This window comes from Astyanax mexicanus, chromosome 17 (assembly GCF_023375975.1).
Source record: "Astyanax mexicanus isolate ESR-SI-001 chromosome 17, AstMex3_surface, whole genome shotgun sequence".
NCBI classification, from domain to species: Eukaryota; Metazoa; Chordata; class Actinopteri; order Characiformes; family Acestrorhamphidae; genus Astyanax; species Astyanax mexicanus.
In genome coordinates, this window is record NC_064424.1 from 42,613,410 (window position 1) to 42,633,548 (window position 20,139).

The window sequence follows — 20,139 nt, forward strand, 5'->3', positions numbered from 1 at the left end:
ACACTCAAATTACTCTCAGAGCTCATATTGCACTCTTCAAAGTGCGTTTCTATTTAATCAGGAGTTTACTGCTTCCAATTAAATATTCGAAGGAGATGTGGAGGGGAGGTTTTTAGGGAATTTTAGAAGACCTTGAAGACTCGGGCCTTAGAGGACGGAGTATTTAAATTACCCACAGCCCTAAAACAAGAACTGGAAGACTGACTGCAAGAACTGGTCAGGGCTCAGAGTGAATCCCATTCATGGAGCTTTCCATCAGCTACCGGAGCCCTGAGAGAGCACAATTGGCCTTGCTCTCTCTGGATGGGTAGATGATGCTCTTTCACCTCATCACTCCTAGGGTGATGTTGATCAGCACAAGGCTGCATCTGTGAGCTGATGTATCAGAACCGAGTCTCTGCGCTTTACTCTGAGTGCACTGTGATGCTACTCTGTGATGCTACTCAGCAATGCTGCCTCAGCAGCAGTTCGAAAAGAGGCATAGTTTGAATTCACATGTATCAGAGGAGGCATGTGCTAGTCTACACCCTCCTGGTGTTGGTGCATCACTTGTAATAGGAGTGGAATATGAAAAGGAATGATTTGAGGAGCATGTATGCTGTACATGTACAGTATGCAATCATTTAGGTTTATGGACAGTGGAGTAGAGCACCCATGTCTATGTTACCTTTTGGCTCTCTCTGCTTTTAGTTTTTAGGGTTTTACAATCTTACAGCAGACAGCAGACATCCCACCCTGCATTCCCACTCATTTCAGGGGGGTAGCATTAATGCACGGACCCCCAACCACGTAAAAATGATGAGTTTCTTTGATTTTACCAAATTGAAAACCCTCTGGAATATAATCAACAGAAAAATGGATGATCACAAGCCAAAAAACAAAGCTGAAGTGCTTGACTTTCTGCAACAGGAATAGCATAAAAAGCAGTGTGTAAGACTGGTGGAGAAGAACATGCCAAGATGCATGAAAACTGTGATTTAAAACCAGAGTTATTGCACCAAATATTTATTTTTCTGAACTTTTAAAACCTCTTATTATGATTATAAACTTGTTTTCTTTGCATTATTTAAGGTCTGAAAGCTCTGCATCTTTTTTGTTATTTCAGCCATTTCTCATTCTCTACAAATAAATGCTCTAAATGACAATATTAATATTTGGAATTTGGGAGAAATGTTGTCTGTAGTTTATAAAATAAACAACAATGTAAATTTTACTCAAACATAAACCTATAAATAGCAAAATCAGAGAACTGAAGTGCTGGAGTAATAATACATAGAGAGCTTCAGTTACAGTGCATTACCGGCTGATAACGGCGCTCATAAAACCCCTCTCAGCCAATTACATTGGAGGGTCAGAAATAACTGTGGTATAATGTATAATATAGGAGAGTAACAATTTAATGAAGTGAATAGAGCACAGTAGGGCCTTAATATCTAGGCAGGTAATTAATGTTACTAATGTTAACAGTGTAAATGAGCTAGTGAACACAATAGAGAATACAGTTGTGAATACTGTTGGGATCTTTTTTACACTACAGTCAAAACTGCTGGAATCACTATACACATACTGTTCAGAGTAATGCTGGGATGGAGGGGGGTGAGGGAAGGCGGGGTTAAGGGGTGTAAGAGGAGAGTAAGAGTGTTCGCCTTGGGTCTGTGTTAGAAAAGTTTGTCAGAACAGCAGAACAGCAGAACACAGCGAGAGCTCAGAGCTCAGACACACTGAAGGCAGTAAAACGTCCGATCAGCAGCTATTGATTTTTTCGCAGGACAATACAGAGCCGTCTCGGCCACAGTCAGCCGTTGTGGTCAGCCTGTTGCTTGTGCACATGTTGCATATATAGGTGTTGAATGCACTGCACTGTGTAAAACAACGCAAAAAACAATGTTAAACAAGTATTTTTTACAGTATTTTTTCATGTAATTATATCTTTTAAATCATATAATATGACTGAATATACTCTTGTGTCATGTGATGTCATGTCACTTTAAATAGAATACAATAATTATCTGTTTTTAAATGTTTAAGGTTTTTAATTAAAAAAAGTAGAGGTATATATTTTTAGAATTTTACAAAAAAATGACAAATACAGTTCATAACAGCAAAGAAAATATGTGGCTTACAAATATAATGCATAAAATGTAACAGAGTGGTCCAGCGGCCGAATCCTAGTCATGCAGCTTGCCATCAGCTGCTGGAGCACCGAGAGAGCACAGTTGGCCTTGCTCTCTCTGGGTGGATACAGTAGATGGTGTTCTTTCCCCTCATCACTCCTAGGGTGATGTAGATCAGCACAAGGCTGCGTCTGTGAGCTGATGTATCAGAACCGAGTCACTGCGCTTTCCTCCGAGTGTTAGCACTGTGATCTTACTTGGCAATGCTGCATCAGCAGCAGCTCAAAAAGAGGCGGAGTCTGACTTCACATGAGTCAGAGGAGGCGTGTGCTAGTCTTCACTCTCCTTGTGTCGAGGCATTACTAGTGATGAAAAATGGGATTTTTAGGAAATTTCGTTTTAAAGGCCCATGTCAAGCCTCATAACTCCATTATTCATGTCCGGTAGTTTGATATATTGTATTAAATGTTTGTAATGAACGGACCAACAGAAATGCTCAAAATAACCTGAAATTAACATCTGTGGTCACATTTTATAATATGTGTCTCTAATAACTGTGTAGTTACATATTAACAAGCCATGTAATAACGTTGTAACTACTGCTAATGTATGTATTGTTGCAGATTGCTTACATTTATGTTATTTAAGTAACTGCGGACGTGTCAACATCAAATTTGATTATGTAATAGAGTAAATGTACTTTGATGCATCATAGTGTGTGAGTTATTTTTGATTTTTGAATCATAATTCAAATTTTATTACAGGAAAATGAAGTTAATATTCTGCTGTGTCTAAGCTACACTGATATATTAATGTGTAATTGCATAATCTCTAACAATGTTTACTTCACCAGTAGTTACACTGTTATTACAAGGGTTGTTGATGTGTAACTACAGAGTTATTATAAAGTGGGGCCCAATCCAATTTATGTTGAATGCTATAGATCTATAGAGATGCTATAGAGCTTTTAAACTGATTTAAATCAAATGACGTAAAGGCAAGTAACTAATCTACTAAAAGAAAACCCTACATTTTTATTTAATTTACAAGTTTAATTAAAGTAAGTAGTATTAATCAAACATTTTGTGTTTTTTGTTCCTGCTCCCATTTAAAATATGTGTTTCAGTTTTACACCACTGTCATAAATACAAATAACACTTTAAGAACCTGCTCCTTATGGACAATATGACAACAATTGCATTGATTTCAGCTTGTAAACTGAAATGGCGGTAGATTAATATTGCATAAAATTTAAATGATTTTACACAGATATTTCCTGGGTAATGCAGCATGTTGGAGTAATTGCACATGGTTCTGTGCAGCAGCTTCACCAAAGTTACATAGTGCAGTAGCTGAATTCTGGCCAAGAGTGTGAATCTACCATCAATAAGATTTTTTTTTAGATCAAATTGCTGCAGAATTTTGCTTTAGAAAAATAAATGGCTACAATCTTATAAGGAGACTTAAAATTCTTTTACGCAGAGTATACGCAAGAGTGTGTCTGAAATCTTGACCAGCCTTATAATTTGTGAGATATTTAATATTTCATTGGAAAAGTTCCTCTGTGTTCGTAAAAAGAATCAGAAGATCTGATCAGGGGTGTTTTTTTTTTTTCTTTTTTGTTCTTTTGCTTTGAGGATTTTAAATGATAAAGAAGTCAATAGAAACAAAAAGGCGGGATATCAAAGTGGAGATCAAAAGATATCTTTACTGAAATCTCATCGTTTAGAGACGCTGATAATGAAGCTTTAGTTTGATTATATCTACATGTGTTCCCCTGTTTAAATACTCCAACTGTTTGAGTAAGAAGAGTCTATAATGTTTGCAGTAGCAGCAGTACAGTGTATATAGTCTCTACCTTTCTCTCTCTCTCTCTCTCTCTCTCTCTCTCTATTCGTCTCTCTCTCTCTCTCTGTCTCCCTCGTTCACTCGCTCCCTTGTTGTTTCAGTGTGTGTGTGTGTGTGTGTGTGTCCCTTAAGGGTGTCTGCAGCAGGTGAGATAAGAGGCGAGTGTAGGACACTAGGGGATAGTGTTCACAGAAGCTAGGTGATTTTATCTCTCTTTTCTCTCCCTCTCTCTCTTTCTCTCTTTCCCTCTTGCTCTCTTCTTTTCTCTTTCTCTACTCTGTGCCTCTCCATGCCACACCATTCCCTCCACCTTCTCTTCTCTTTATTCGTTCCTCCGTTGTTTTTTCCACAAAACATTTACTCCAGCACTCTCCTTGGTATCTCTCTCTCTCTTACTTTCTCTCTTTCTCTTTTCTCTCTCCCTCCTGCTCCCTCGTTTCCATGCAATCTCTGCCTCTCTTGTCCCATCTGTCCTGTTTGTATGGCTACACAAACTCTCCCATCCTGATAAAGCTAATGCCTGTGCCAGGCAGAGTGGCGTAGAATTGCTTTTAGGGGGAGAACAAAAATAGGTACCCTGCTGTTTCAGCTCGACCACAAGTGTGTGTGTGTGTCTGTGTGTGTCTGTGTGTGTTTGTGTGTGTGTGAACATGTTGTTTTTTATTTTTATAGGAGTAAATTGATAGGAAAACATCAACTTTTACCGTGTAAACGCATTCAGCTTGTTCAAATGTAATGTAGTTATAAAAATATTAGCGGTTGTTTTTGTGATTAAGGGCTGGTAGCATGTGTACGATTTTAAAGGTGTGTGTGTGTGTGGATGTGTGTATTGGTGTGTGTGTTTCGGCATTGGGTTTGTGAAGTATCTGAAAGTGTCCCACTGTAGTATTGGCATGTTCACAGAATAAGAATTAGAATCAGTATATGATTTAGAATTAAAACCAATTTCATGATCAGAGTTAGAATTGGAATCAGAATAAAGGGTAGTTTTAATTTCCCTTTTTTTAATCTATGCCGTAGCCTACATGAACCCTGGGCACATACCCTTCCAAACCATATACGTACCCTATGCCATACCCTACACAAACCCTACACATACCCTAGACCATACCCTAGACCATACAATACGCTATAACCTACACATCCCTTACGCCATACCCTACATGTACCCTAGACCATACCCTACACTATAACCTACAAATACACTACACCGTAACCTACATGTACCCAATGCCATACCCTACACCATACTTTACTCCATACCCTACACCATAGCCTACACAATATCCTACATGTACCCTAGACCATACCCTACGCTATAACCTACACAAACCCTACACCGTACCCTACGCCAATCCTTACCCATCCCTTATGCCATACCCTACATGTACCCTAGACCATACCCTACACTATAACCTACACATACACTACACCGTAACCTACATGTACCCAACGCCATACCCTACACCATACTTTACTCCATACCCTACACCATAGCCTACACAATATCCTACATGTACCCTAGACCATACCCTACGCTATAACCTACACAAACCCTACACCGTATCCTACATGTACCCCAAGCCATACCCTTCAGCACACCCTAAGCCAGACCCTATATGTACCCTAGACTGTACCCTACACCATACCCTACACCATACACTACATGTACCCAACGCCATACCCTACACCATAATTTACTCCATACTGTACACCATACCTTACACAATACCCTACATGTACCCTACATACAACAAACCCTACACCATTCCCTATACATACCCTAGATGGTACTCTACATGTACCCCATGCCATACCCTTCAGCACACCCTAAGCCAGACCCTATATGTACCCTAGACTGTACCATACACCATACCCTATACATACCCTAGACCATATCCTACACCGTACCCTACGCCAATCCCTACACATCCCTTACGCCATACCCTACATGTACCCTAGACCATACCCTACGCTATAACCTACATAAACCCTACACCATACCCTACATGTACCCAATGCCATACCCTACACCATACTTTACTCTATACTGTACACCATAGCCTACACAATACACTACATGTACCCAACAACATACCATACACCATACCCTATACATACCCTACATGTACCCCATGCCATACTCTTCAGCACACCCTAAGCCAGACATTATGTACCCTAGACTGTACCCCACACCATACCCTACACATACCCTTTGTCATACCCTACACCATACCCTACACATACCCTAGAAATTCCCTTATGCCACTCACTCCGCACCCTTTGCTGCACCCTACAGCATACCCTATGCCATACTCTACACCGTACCCTATGTCATACCATACACCGTACCCTACAAAACTAAAATTAGTTTTAGAATTGGAACCAAATAGAATCAAATAATTCAGGATGAAAATCAGAGTAAAATTAGAATCAAAACTAGCTTCAGAATCGGAGTCAGGAATTTCTAAATCAGAATTAGAACATCAGAACAGCTTGAATCAGGATTATAATTACAGTCAGAATCTAGAATTGGACTTACAGTCTAAATCAGAACAATGATCCAAACTATAATTAGAATAATTAAACGAATAGTAGAATCTGGGTCATTATAACAATCAGAATCAGACCTGGATTTAGAATAAGAACTGAAGTTAGGTCAGAATTTATATCTATATTATAAACTGGATTATAATTCAAATCAAGATTAAATCATTTTGTTTGTAATACTCACTGGAAGACTCATTAGGTCTGGGTTAGATCTAGCGTAACATTATTCGGCTACAGTACTAAACAAGTGCAGGGAAAACCACAGTAAAGACTGTTTTACAGGTGTGTGTGTGTGTGTGTGTGTGTGTGTGCATTGTGTTTGTGGAGCATGCTCACGTGTCCCGTGAGAGTGCTAGTATGTTCCGTAACATGACAGACCCTGGGAGGAGTCAGCCAAGCTGTCGCACTGAGCGCTCCCCAACGCTAATGAGTCACAGTTAATTAAAAAAGCCAGGCATGGCCAGAGGAGATACACACACACACACACACACACACACACACACAGACAACACAGGGGTTAAAGACACATACAGTGGACAGGGAGGAGAAATAGTGCTGAGTCATGCTAAAGTCTCAGGGGGCTTTGTGTGTGTGTGTGTGTGTGTGTGTGTGTGTGTGTGTGTGTGTGTGTGTGTGTGTGTGTGTGTGTGTATGCACGTATGTGTGGGTGTCCCTCGTGTGTGTTTAGCGTCCCTGTGGTGCTGGCGAGGCTCGGAGTAGACCGAGCCGTCTGGTCTCTCTGAAAGCTTTTGGTTTAATAGCTCATTCTGGCTGCCAATAACTACCAAACCATATACCCAATTATTTAATCCAGATTAATGATCCGAATTACAATCAGAATCAGAATTAGAATATAAAACACAAGTACAGTCAGATTGCTAATAAGAATTAGATTTTAATTTAATGAGAATTACAATCAGAGCTATGAACTATTATGATCAGAAGCAAGATCAGAATGAGAATTAGAATCAGATTTTGAATTTGAATGTAAAATCTAATCAGAATTGGTATTATAGAGAGAATGTAAACTGGAATGTCCATCAAAATAATCTTTATTCACCCAACTCTCACTGGATTCAGAATCAGATTATAAGAATCAGAATTCGGATTTCAAATAGAATCAAAATTAGAATTAGAATATGAAGCAGAATTTTGATTCAAATGCTTACAAGAATTTGATTTATATATTTACTGATAATTAGGATCAGATTTAGAATGATAGTCAGAATCAAAATTAGAATCAGATTTCGAATCAGAATATGAACTGGAATGACAATCCAGTCACTGGGTTCAGAATCTAAATATTAGAATCAGAATCTGAGTTACAATCAGAATCGAAATAGAATTTACAATCAAAATATCAAAATCAGAATTAGATATCGAATATGAAGCAAAATTATGATGCTAATAGAATTCTAATAAGAGTTATGAATATATTTAGCCAGAACTACAACTAGAACATTAGAATCAGATTTAGAATGAGAGTCAGGATCTGATTCGAATTAGAATCAGATTTAGATTCTGATTAAGAATGGGAATCAGGGTCAGTATTACAATTAGAATGTGAACTGGAATTACAGTTATAATAATTACAATTCACCCAACTCTTACTGGATTTAGAATCAGAATTAGAGCTAGAATAAGAATAATGAGGATAATCACAATCAGAATTATTTGGATTAATTTCAATTAGGATTTAAATTAGAATGAAAATCTGATTAATAATCAGGATTCACTGTAATAACTTCTGAAATCAATGGTATCTTTTTTTTTTTTTTTTTTTTGGATGAGCTGTCTCTGCTGTTCAAGGATGAAGTCTTTCCACTAGATTTTGGAGCATTGCTGTGAGGATTTGATTGATTGCATGCAGTGACAAGAAAGGTCATTGAGGTCTTGAACTCCCCAACTCTTCAGAAAAGTGTAGAATGGAGCTCCATTATTCTTGAGAATACAGTTCCACTGCTCCAGAGCTCAATGCTTGGCGAATTTATATCTCTTTATGAACTCATGTCTGATATTAGGCATGGTGTCAGTAGGTCCTATCCTATTTTCTTAATTTTTGTTCTTACATTTTTAGTTTACTACATAATTTGAACAAATAAACAAACTGTCCCTTACACTGTGCCAAAATTTCTTTAAAAATTGACCAATAGAAATACTTCAAAATGACCTAACTTTTTTCTATTGAAAGCTTAAAAGATTTTTTTTCTCTCTCTCTCCTGTAAAGTGGCTGTTTTGGAGATACTTGTTTTTCATTGGACAGCAAAGATATGCATTCACACATCTGTTTTTAATAATTGAACCAAGTTCCAATAGCTGAGTGCTTTCATTAGAAAGAGTAACTAAAAAGACATACACAGACATCCCAAGTTGCAAAAGTTGATTTCAGGGAGGTTACCCCCACCCCCCGGCAAAAAAAAAAAAACTTGCACACACACCAAAGGATTGTGGATTTATGGATTTATATTACTTAATTTTATTTTATTTTTTTCAATTAAATTTAGAGTATTCGGAGGTGAAATGAGTTTTATCTTTTTTTTCTTTTTGGAAAAAAGCCTTTATTTGACAAAAATTGACAGTTACAATATCACAAAAAATTGCACAACATCAAAAACATTTTATGTCATATTACAATAATTATTAATATTGCCTCCGCCGTGATCTGCATTCTCTCACTCACTGAACAAATCCCGTCCGGGAGGGGGGAAAAACACTGCCCGCCCACACTAAAAACTGATTGGCTGTCTCACAGACTCTTTGCAGAGAACAGGCCAATCAGAACCCTCTCTTTTTTCTCTCTCTCCTTCCCATGCGCGATTACAGAATAAAAGTCTGTGGCCTGTGTGCGCGTTTGTGTTCGTTCTGAATTCTGGGAGATTATATGTGACTCGCGGGCATCAGGGAGCGACTACCGAAATGCGGGAGACTCCCGCAGCTTCAGGGAAACTTTGTTTGTCTGCATACATTTGGACATGTAGTGTATAAGTAATGTGCCCTGTTTCTGTTCAGTGCCTTTTAATCGTTTTAAATCCTACATGTAAAGCAATCAGCTAAGTCCCCAAAGTGTCAGAAAACACAAGATGATGATTTACCAGTAAATAACAGTATATTTGATGTTTTATAAGTCCTGTTTAGCTTTTTTTGCTGTTTTGTAGAGATAGAAAGAGGGTAGAACTGTGAAAAACTGAATTTTTATGCTACATACAGGGTTTAAAGAGTTAATGTAGACTAATGAATCTCTCTCTCTCTCTCTTTCTCTCTCTCTCTCTCTCTCTCAGGCTGTGCCTTCCTCACATACTGTGCCAGAGAGTCGGCGCTGAAAGCTCAGACTGCCCTCCACGAGCAGAAGACATTGCCTGGGGTAGGTCGGCCCATTCTGCATCCGATAAACACACACTCACATACACACACACACACACACACACTCACATACACACACACACACACACACATAGACACACACACATACACAGACGTGCACACAGTAAAAATTATTCTTACGCAAATATATTAACACTTTTACACACAAAAAACACACACTATAAGTAGACTACTCTCTCTCTTTCTTTTTCTTTCCCTCTCTTTCTCTCTCTCTCTCTCTCTCTCTCTCTCTCTCTTACTTTTGGAGTTTTGTACTCAAGGACAGGGACCACGGCGCATCACTGTCCTATTTATAGTGTCTGTGTAAGTGTGTGGCATGCGCGTGCAAGCGGATGTGCACACATGAATGTCTGCAGGCGTGCATGTGTGTGTGTGTGTGTGTGTGTGTGTGTGTGTGTGTGTGTGTGTGTGTGTGTGTGTGTGTGTGTGTGTGTGCGTGTGTGTGTGTGTGTTTTGATGTATCTCTGTCAGCTCTTGCTCAGTTTGGTTTGCTGCTGTGTTTTAATGACGCCTCCAGGGAGGCTGACAGTCGCCGTGTCGACCAGAATGATTATGACATCATAGATGTGGAGCGAGAAAGAGAGAGAGAGAGAGACAGAGAGATAGATAGTGTGACAGAAAAAGAGAGGGAGAGGGGATGGAAAACAAGAAAACAGAGAATGATAACAACATTGAGAAAAAGTATAGAGAGAGGTGAAACTGAGGAAGGGAGAGATAGAAGAGAAACAAACAAAGAGAAAGAAAGAGAGAGGTGATGAGAAATGTGTGACAAAGACAGAGAAGAAAAGGGCAGTGGAGAGAGAAGAGAAAAGAAGGTAGAGAAAGAACGAGAGGAACATAAATGCAAAAGAGGGGTAGCAAGTTTTGAGAAAGTTTTAAGAGAAAATGAGATGTAAAAAAGATAGATGGGAAACTGAGAGAAGAGAAAGAAAGGTAGAAAGAGAGATGTAGAAGAAAACAAGAAAGAGATGTAAGAGAAAAATATGTAGAGAGCTGTGAGTTAAAGAAGAGAAAAGCGAGAGATGAAACAGAAACAGAAACAGAGAGATTATGAGAGAGTGAAGATATGAAGCCTTAGCTTGAGACGTGAGGAGAAAGAGAGGTAGAGTGAGAAAAGAACAAAAAGAGGAGATAATTGAGAGAAGAAAAAAGCAGAAAGAAGAGAAAGGGAGATAGCAAGAAATGTGAGAAAGACAAAGAAAAATCAGACAAAGAAAAGTAGAGAGACATGTGACCTACTGAGAAGTATGAGAGAATGGAGAGAATGTATGAGACAAAATTAAGGTTGAGAAGAAAGAGGTAGAGAGAAGAGAAATGTAAGAGAAACAGCAAGAGAAACAAAGAGAGAAGAGAAGTAGAGAGACATGTGAGAAAAAAACCTACTGAGAAATATGAGAGAATGGAGAGAAGTAAGAGACAAAATTAAGGTTGAGAAGAAAGAGGTAGAGAGAAGAGAAATGTAAGAGAAACAGCAAGAGAAGCACATAAAAAGAGAGGTAGAGAGACGTGTAAGAGAAATAAAAAAGACAGGAGAGAGTAATGGAGAGAGATGCAAGAGAAACAAAAAGAGAAAGAAAGGAGGAGAATTTAGAGAACAAAAAACGTTCTGGGTTGCTTTCTCTTCTCTTCTCTTCTCTTCAGTGCATCACTCCACCACACACATCTGTGTATCACGCACTGCTGAAGAGGTGTGTGTGTTTACCAGGCTGTGTGTGTGTGTGTGTGTGGTGGTGTTAATAGCTGCGGAGCCGGCGTGCGGGGGGATAATCTATACACACTGTAAACCCACCGACTCTTTCAGCTCATTCTGAGGAGGCGCAGGCGTGGAAATGTAGAGTCAGCCACCGCAAATGAATTTAATTGAAGTCACTACCCATCGCTATCGTTTAATACCAATACTAATTAGCAATCAGAGCCTCCATGCAGGAGCCAGGGACTCCTGCGTGTGTGTGTGTGTGTGTGTGTGTGTGTGTGTGTGTGTGTGTGTGTGTGTGTTATGAATAGTAAATGCTAGATAAAGAAAGAAAAACTTCATGGGAAAGAACTAAATGTTAAACAACCAATATAAGACAATATTATCACTATGCGTTGCCCACGGTAACGATGATATCATGATACAGTGATTCTGCGACACTCAATATATATTGCAATACTTCATGGCATCTGTGTTACTGAAGATGTAAAATTCAATAAATTATGGATGTATTGGTGTCAATTTTACAGAATTGTACCTGCCGTCACTACAGGTTTACCCTATTTATTTGATTATAGCGCCAACAAGTGGAGTAATAAAGCAGTAACTCCACTAAGTAACACTAAGCAACATGGTGGTTGAGTCTTAGGGATCTTAGAGCACCAACATATTGATATTTGTATATTGGTTGATACCTGGTCCATTTTGATTATTGGACTTTTATTCTGAAATTTGAAATCTACATGGAAGACCAGCATTGGCAATGATACCATTGGAACCCCCTAATTTTTTTATTCTTGACTGTCCTCCGTAACAATATAACATAACCCTTCTACCTCTAAGAGCTCAGCTTAAGAGTTCATCTCTCTTTATCTGCCATAAAACGGCAGAAACAGCAAAACAAGACTTTCTTTAAAAAATATATCAACACAGTATTTAAATCTGGAATATACTGAAATTTAGTGAGAAATCATGTAATCGTGTAATCTTTACATTTTAACCAGCATATATGGCTGTGCGCACCTGCGACCACTTTGCAACACCATAGCAACCAGCTGTGATGACATACAGTAGCAGCCATCTACAAGACCATGGCAACCACCTACACTGTAAACCCATACGTTGGTTGAACTCAAATGATTTATGTCTGTTTTACATAAAATTGGATATTTCTAAACGTTAACCAACTACTTTGAGTTAGTTAAAAATTTAAACGCACATTTACATTCAAACTGAGATCTTTGAGTTGAACCAACTTATAATAACTGAGTTTAGTCTGTTGCCATTAACAGCTTTTTTTTTCTATTGGCTTCTGTCACAATCTATTTGCATACTGGGTGTGTCCAACAGTTTCTGACTAACACTCACCATCAGTGTGTAGTGATTTCCCCCTGAGCTACCTTAGAAATAAAAAAAATCAATTTCCCCTTTAGTTGTAATAACTTGATGTTTTAAGTTATGCTAACTCAAGTTTTCATTCCTCATAACTTAAATTTTTTTAAGGCAACCAAATAATTCAGTTTTTATGTTTGTGTGTTTGAGAAAGATGAGCCATGAGAGTGAGAGAATGAGAGAAAGAGTGAGATAAGTAGATAGATAGATAGATAGATAGATAGATAGATAGATAGATAGATAGATAGATAGATAGATAGATAGATAGATAGATAGATAGATAGATAGATAGATAGATAGATAGATAGATAGATAGAGGCTTTGATGCTAGCAAAGGTGAATCCACAAAACAGAACAAATTAGTTCATTAGTGGTGAAGCGAGGACTTGGCAAGAAGATGAGAAAGTCAGTGGAACGTTTTATCTGCCAAAGAATCTCTCTCTCTTTCTCTCTCTCTCTCTGTCTCTTTCTTTCTCTGTCTTCCCCAAGACCACACTCTCTCCTTCCATCTTTCTACCTCTGTGCCCCTCTGGCTCTCTCTTTTATACTCTCTCTTTCTCTCTCTCTTTTTTTCTCCTCTATACTGTTCTACGTGCTGCTCTCACACTCTGTTTTCCACTTCACTTGACATCTTGATGGATTTTGGGAAAGTTGTTTTTTATGTTGGAGAGGTCCATCATGTGCAGGGAGCCGTCCTGTCAGCTTAAAGCGTAGAGGGAGAGGAGAGGGGGGTTGGGGGGTTGGGTGCTCCACTAATGTTAGCACACAGCTAATGGCACTGTCACCTAAACAGAGTCAGGCGGTGCTGCGGAGGCTCCCCTCCTTCCTACGGGAGTTAAACTCACCTTTACTTAAAGCAGCAGTCTTTATTTTCAATGCAGTAGCAGTTCTGAGCGGGAAAGGAAGAAAATATCATAATAAATGCCATGAATGTGTATTTGCCATCATCCCTGCAAAGCTAAATATATTAATTCTAGAAATAGAGTGGTCTCGTAGGTTTTCTCTGCAGTTTTCCTTGCTACACCATGTATTTCTGGCAGCTTTTGCTTGTTACCCGAGCAACTATGAACATGAACAAGCATATTGTTTAAATCAGATTCATCCACTCTAAAAAAAAAAAGAGACTACACCACAATGTATGCTTTAAAGGGAACATATTATACCTATTTTAACACACTTTAGAGTAGAATATGTCTATGAGTTATACAAAACATCTTTATAAGGTTTTTAGACACATAAAAAGATTTCTGCTAAATGGCAAAACACAAACACAAGCTATTTTTACAGTAGTTATAGATCCCTCCTTCAAAAAAAGTCTACTGGCTAATCTTGCTAATTCTGTTTTTTTTTGTTGTTTGTTTGTTTGTTTCATATACTGATTATAGAAATCATTGACTAGTCATTGAAGCTATGGATTAAACTCTTTCAGTCCCTGTTTCCATTAAAATGGACAATATCTGTTTCTTCGTTCTGGTGTGTTCTTTCGCTTAACACAAATTGAGAACTGTTGTCCATCTAAAATTGACATTTATCTGACTTTATCAGACAGCAGCTCATCCCCATCCACTCTACATTGAAAAAAAATATATAAAAATAAAAGATGGCAGCATTCCATTTTACCGCTTATAATACAAAAGTTATATTGCCTAGTTAAATATATATATATAATAAAAACTGGTAAAGAAATGATTCCACCTCACTGAAAATATCAAATACAAATGCTCAATTTTATTTATAGATTTTTTATAGTATATTTTTTACTTAATAATTTCAGTGCAGCATTATCACTGGGTCATTATTCAGGGCTGAAGGGGTAAGGCCTGGACTCCTCAGCCTCAGCCACCTCTGGAAGCCTGTACCAGACAGACAGACAGACAGACCTGTGTGTGATCTGACTCCGGTACTCAGCGTGCATATAGAGCAGCGCAGCTACAGCAGATATGTTTAAGAGTACACGGCAGGTACAAGAGAACATTTATCTCAAGTGCGTTTGAAGATCGTTCCTTTGTGAGAGCATTCCAGCCACAGGCATACTAAATGCAAATACAATGGAAATGCAGAGTTAAGGACACTAGATTTGAGACGGGGTCAGATGTCGGATACTCTGGCGGTCAAACACAGTGTTCTGTGTTAGAATGAGAAGGAGTGTGTGTGTGTGTGTGTGTGTGTGTAATCGTAATGAACAGGAAATTACATGAGGCTCCAAAATGTTGCCAACTATACAGAAACAAAAACATATAATAAATACTGCAGGTGGGAGGTGGGATGGATGATGGAAGAGAGAGAGAGAGAGAGAGAGAGAGAGAGAGAGAGAGAGAGAGAGAAATGGTAAATACAGAGAATAAAACAAAAAGAAAAATATATATATATATTGATTATACGAAAAATAGAAAAAGTAAGTGAGAAAGAGAAGTAGCTGAGAGTAGTGTTTTTTTTAGTGTATAAAATCTTAAATTTGATAATTTCATCTAGATTTAGATTCATTTAACTGGTAACTGTTTGGATTTAGGAAATACTGGTTTCGGTTGTGGTTTGGAAACTGATTTTTGATTTAAAAGAGCTATGATGTAACATAAATGCAATTTTAAAACTGTTGATTTATTGAAGTTCTGATTTAGTGTTTTAGTTTTATTTTTGATGCATTGGAAAGTTTTGTGTTTTGATGTAGAAGAGGTTTGACTACAGCAAAATCTTTATATAGCAAAGTTTTAAAAAAAAACTTTAAATACATCATAACACACATGCGCACACATATGCGCACACACTCACAAAGTTTTTTGTAATGGTTTTGGGAAGGTTAGCCTGTAATGTTCAAAATATAATGTTCCAGGAATGTTCTGAAAACTAAACTGCGTACTAATGGATTGAATCACAACTTAACGTTAACATCTATGCAAATTCTAACATTATGATTCATTAAAAGTTGCGTCACATAGCTAAAAATACATTATTGACACAAGTGATGTTACCAGAATAAAAAAAAAAAAAAACGTTCAATAAAATCTTTCTAAGAACATCCTTTACAGATTCAACATTATAAAGCCTTATCCGGATGGAATTATTTTCTCAGGGGGTCCTGGGGTAATTCTCTCTTTTATCGGGGGTCCCCTGTGATTTTATTCTCATCCTCTGAGAAAATTACAGGCTGAATTATCTACTGTTTTTCTCTGAATTTTTTGAGGGTCCTTTGGTAATTTTAGTCCTGTCCGGATGCACATCTTTGAGTTTTGTCTCCCCGTGTTTAATAAAATAGCTATTTATCCACTGCCGCACACTGTAATTACACTTTAAGCATGTGTTTCCACTGAGATCCAAGTAAACACAACAGCGAGTGGAAATGGAGGAGCTACTGAACATGAGTCAAAGTCAAAGTCAAAGTCAAAGTGTTTTTTTATTGTCATTTCAGCTATATACAGAGTACACAGTGAAACGAAACAACGTTCCTCCAGGGACCATGGTGCACATAAACACAGCGTAGACAGAACAATAAGTGCAACAGTACAAAAGTTCAGACAGACAATACAACACAATACAGACAAAGAATAATAAATAACAAGACAGTGTGCAAATTATGCAGTGTGCAAAAAAGACCAGTGAGGTAGTAATTACCTCTATTACGAAGTGTGCAATAGAGTCCAGTGAGGTAGTAGGGTTTTTAGTGCTTTCCATTTTCTGGGGTAAGTGGGGTAAGAGTGTGTGTGCATGTACAGAAAAACCATCAGTTCAGTCTCTGCAGTTGAGGAGTCTGATGGCTTGGGGGTAGAAGCTGTTGCAGAATCTGGTCGTGCTGGACCGGATGCTGCGGTACCTTCTTCCCGAAGGCAGGAGGGAGAACAGTTCGTGTGAGGGATGAGTGGGGTCAATCACAATGCTGGTTGCTTTGCGGATGCTGCGGGTGGTGTAAATGTCATGTGACAGAGAAAAGCCAAAAAACTCACTGGTCCTCCTGTTTTTTCAATTGCAGTCTGGATGCAAGAGTCAATATAAGTCAATATAAATTATGCCTAACACACATAAATATTGTTTTCTCACACACACACACACACACATACAAACACACTCTTCTCAGGAACATTGTTCATTTTCTTTTATGATTTCTGAATAAATATATCATCACTCTCTCTCCTTCACACATATACACACACACACACACAGCCTAAGCAACAGGAGAGAGAAGTTCGAGAGAGGGGGAAAGTGATGATGGAGAGAGTGTGAGAAGGGCAGAGAGCAGGAAGAGAGGAAGGAAAACAGCAGGCAAGGTGTCTTCCCTCGCTCTAATTTGCTCTCTCTCTCTCTCTCTCTCAGTGAGGTAATGCTCAGACTCGGTAATCTATGCCATTGATTGGCTGTGCGACCCACTTTTGTGGCAGCTCTTTCAATACGTCGGTGTGCTGGTCAATATGAGCTTGTTCCCAGGGCGAGGAGAGGAGGAGAGGAGCGAGGGATGAACTATATCTCACACAGACCCTTCACAGAGAAAAGACATCCCCCCATTGCGTTTCTCTCACAGCAAATCAAATTAATGATTTGTGAACTACGATGGTTTTATTAAAATACTTTATACTTATATAATTCACAAAAAAACTACAAACCCAAACTGCAAAATATATCATATATCCTGCATAATTAAGCACATATAGCATTATAAAAAAATAACATTTACACCAAATAGCTTCAAACTCTTTTAATTTTAATAGATTTTTGTTTTAACAACTGGTCTTTTTATCAGGCTTAATTGCTGATTGAAGAGGTAACACTTAATTAAATAAAAAGGTGGATTAAGCCACTAGAAGAAAATTAATATTCTATATTAGCATGTTGTGGAAAAAGCTATATATATATATATATATATATATATATATATATATATATATATATATATATACAGCTCTGGATAAAATTAAGAGACCACTTCAGTTTCTGAATCAGTTTCTCTAATTTTGTTATTTAAAGGTTTATGTTTGAGTAAAATGAAAATTATAGTTTTATTTTATTCAAGGATTCAAGGATTCAAGGAGATTTTATTGTCATTCGCATCACATGTGGTACATGAGGTGGAACGAAATTGTGATCTCACGATCCAGTTTTACACCCAAAGAGCTGTTATTAATAGATATATAGATAAAAAAAGAATACAATAAAAGAAATAGAATATACAAAATAGATAGATAAATATCCCAAAGAATAAAAAAAATAAATAGAGAGTAGAAAGGTTCAGCAACATGAAGTCCAGAGTGCTATAGCAGCATGATAATGTGAATTAGAGCAGTGGAGATAAAGTGTCTCAGTGCAAGTAAAGTGACCATGTTGGTAAACAGTAAACAGTAATTTGTCCTTGGTGTCAGTGCAGTGTGTTTGTTAAGAGTCTTACAGCTTCCGGAATGAAGCTGTTTCTGAGTCTTGTTGTTGTCCTGCGGCCTGTTGGTCAGGAAGTCTAGGACCCAGTTGCACAGGGAAGAGCTCAGTCCAAGTGAGGAGAGTTTGGTTATCAGTGTCTGAGGAATCATGGTGTTGAAAGCAGATGTGAAGTCCACAAAGAGCATCCGAACGTAGGAATCCTTCTGCTCCAGGTGGGTGAGGGCAGTGTGGACCACGGAGGAAATGGCATCCTCTGTGGATCGGTTCTTCCTCTATGCGTACTGGTGTGGATCCACAGTGATGTTGATGGTGGCTTTGATGTGGGTCTGAACCAGTCTTTCAAAGCACTTTGCGACTATCGGAGTGAGGGCTACTGGCCGGTAGTCATTCAGACCTGTCACTGTGGAGCTCTTGGGGACCGGGATGATGGTGGCAGTCTTCAGGCAAGTGGGGACAGCTGCCTGGAAGAGGGACGCGTTGAAAATGTCGGCCAGGACATCCGAGAGCTGGTCCGCGCAGTCTTTTAGCACCTGTCCGGGGATGTTGTCCGGGCCGGCAGCTTTCCGGGGGTTAATCCTCCTCAGCGTCCTCCTTACTTCTGCTGGTGTCATGCTGAGGGGCTCCTCTCCTGGTGAGTGTGGGAGTCTGGTGCTGGGGGGTGTGTCAGGGTACTCAAAGCGGGCGTAGAATGTGTTGAGAGCCTCAGGCAGGGATGGGTCTTTGGAGCTTTGTGCAGCGTTGGATTTGTAGTCCGTGATGCACTTGATGCCCCTCCACATGCTCTGTGGATCCTGGGAGGAAAAGTGTCCCTGGATTTTCTGAGCATATGCAGCTTTTGCCCTCTTAACTCCAGCAGTCAGCTCTCTTCTAGCCCTCCTGAGTTCATCCGAGTCTCCAGATCTGAAGGCAGCATCCCTGGCTTTCAGCAGGGAACGCACCTCTGCGTTCAGCCAGGGCTTCTGGTTCGGGTAGCAAGTCACAGTCTTGGTAGTAGTGACATCCTCCACACACTTGCTGATGTACCCGAGAACAGCAGATGTGTATTCCTCCAGATCCAGCTCCCCCTCACACTCAGCAGCCTCCCTGAAGACCTGCCAGTCTGTGCAGCCGAAGCAGTCCTGCAGCACAGCGGCGCCGTCACTGGGCCACACCGTGATGGTTTTCTGTGTGGGTTTTGAGCGTCGCAGTGGGGGGTGGTATGCGGGGACCAGCATGATGGAGATGTGGTCCGATAGCCCGAGGTGGGGGCGGGGGAAGGCTTTGTAAGCGTCTTTCACAGAGGAGTAAAGACGGTCCAGTGTGTTATTACCTCGCGTTGGAATGTTCACGTGTTGGTAAAACCTCGGCAGCGTGTTCTTCAGTTCTACGTGGTTAAAATCCCCCGCTACCATGTAGAACGCGTCCGGATGCTTGTTCTGAAGCGAGCTGATGTTGTCATAAAGCTCCTTCAGCGCGTTGTTAGCATTAGCATCCGGTGCTATGTAAACAGCAATCACGAACACCGCCGAAAACTCACGAGGCAGATAGTGAGGACGACACTTCACAGTCAGCTGTTCTGTCGCCTCGGAGCAGTGGCTGTTTACCAACACGCAGTTTGTGCACCAACCTTTGTTTATGTAGACGCACAAGCCGCCCCCCCGGGCTTTCCCGGATAGCTGGCTGCGGTCCGCTCGGAAGAGCTGCCGGCCGGCGAGCTGGAAGGCTGAGTCCGGCATGGTCTGGTTCAGCCAGGTTTCCGTGAGACAAATCACAGCGCAGTTCCTCATCTCCTCAGAAACATTCATCCTCAGCCGCAGCAGGTCC

General features: G+C 39.5%; 2 protein-coding genes across 11 annotated transcripts in view; both read left to right on the forward strand.

Moving 5' to 3' along the window:
• aurka (aurora kinase A) overlaps positions 1-20,139 on the forward strand; it is an 833,084-nt gene that overhangs the window by 571,277 nt on the left and 241,668 nt on the right. The window contains exon 1 of one of the 5 annotated variants that reach the window (XM_049466069.1): positions 12,826-12,835. The exons of the other annotated variants lie outside the window; for them this stretch is intronic. The gene's annotated coding sequence lies outside the window, so the exon portion shown is untranslated. Of the gene's footprint in view, positions 1-12,825; positions 12,836-20,139 lie in introns of those variants that run through there. 5 annotated transcript variants of the gene reach the window in all.
• The window catches only part of celf4 (CUGBP, Elav-like family member 4), a 143,481-nt gene that overhangs the window by 40,302 nt on the left and 83,040 nt on the right, over positions 1-20,139 (forward strand). For all 6 annotated transcript variants that reach the window (XM_007246010.4, XM_022676518.2, XM_007246011.4 and 3 more), the window contains exon 2: positions 9,791-9,873. In XM_007246010.4, the coding sequence (XP_007246072.3) occupies positions 9,791-9,873 (83 nt within the window). The remainder of the gene's footprint in view (positions 1-9,790; positions 9,874-20,139) is intronic.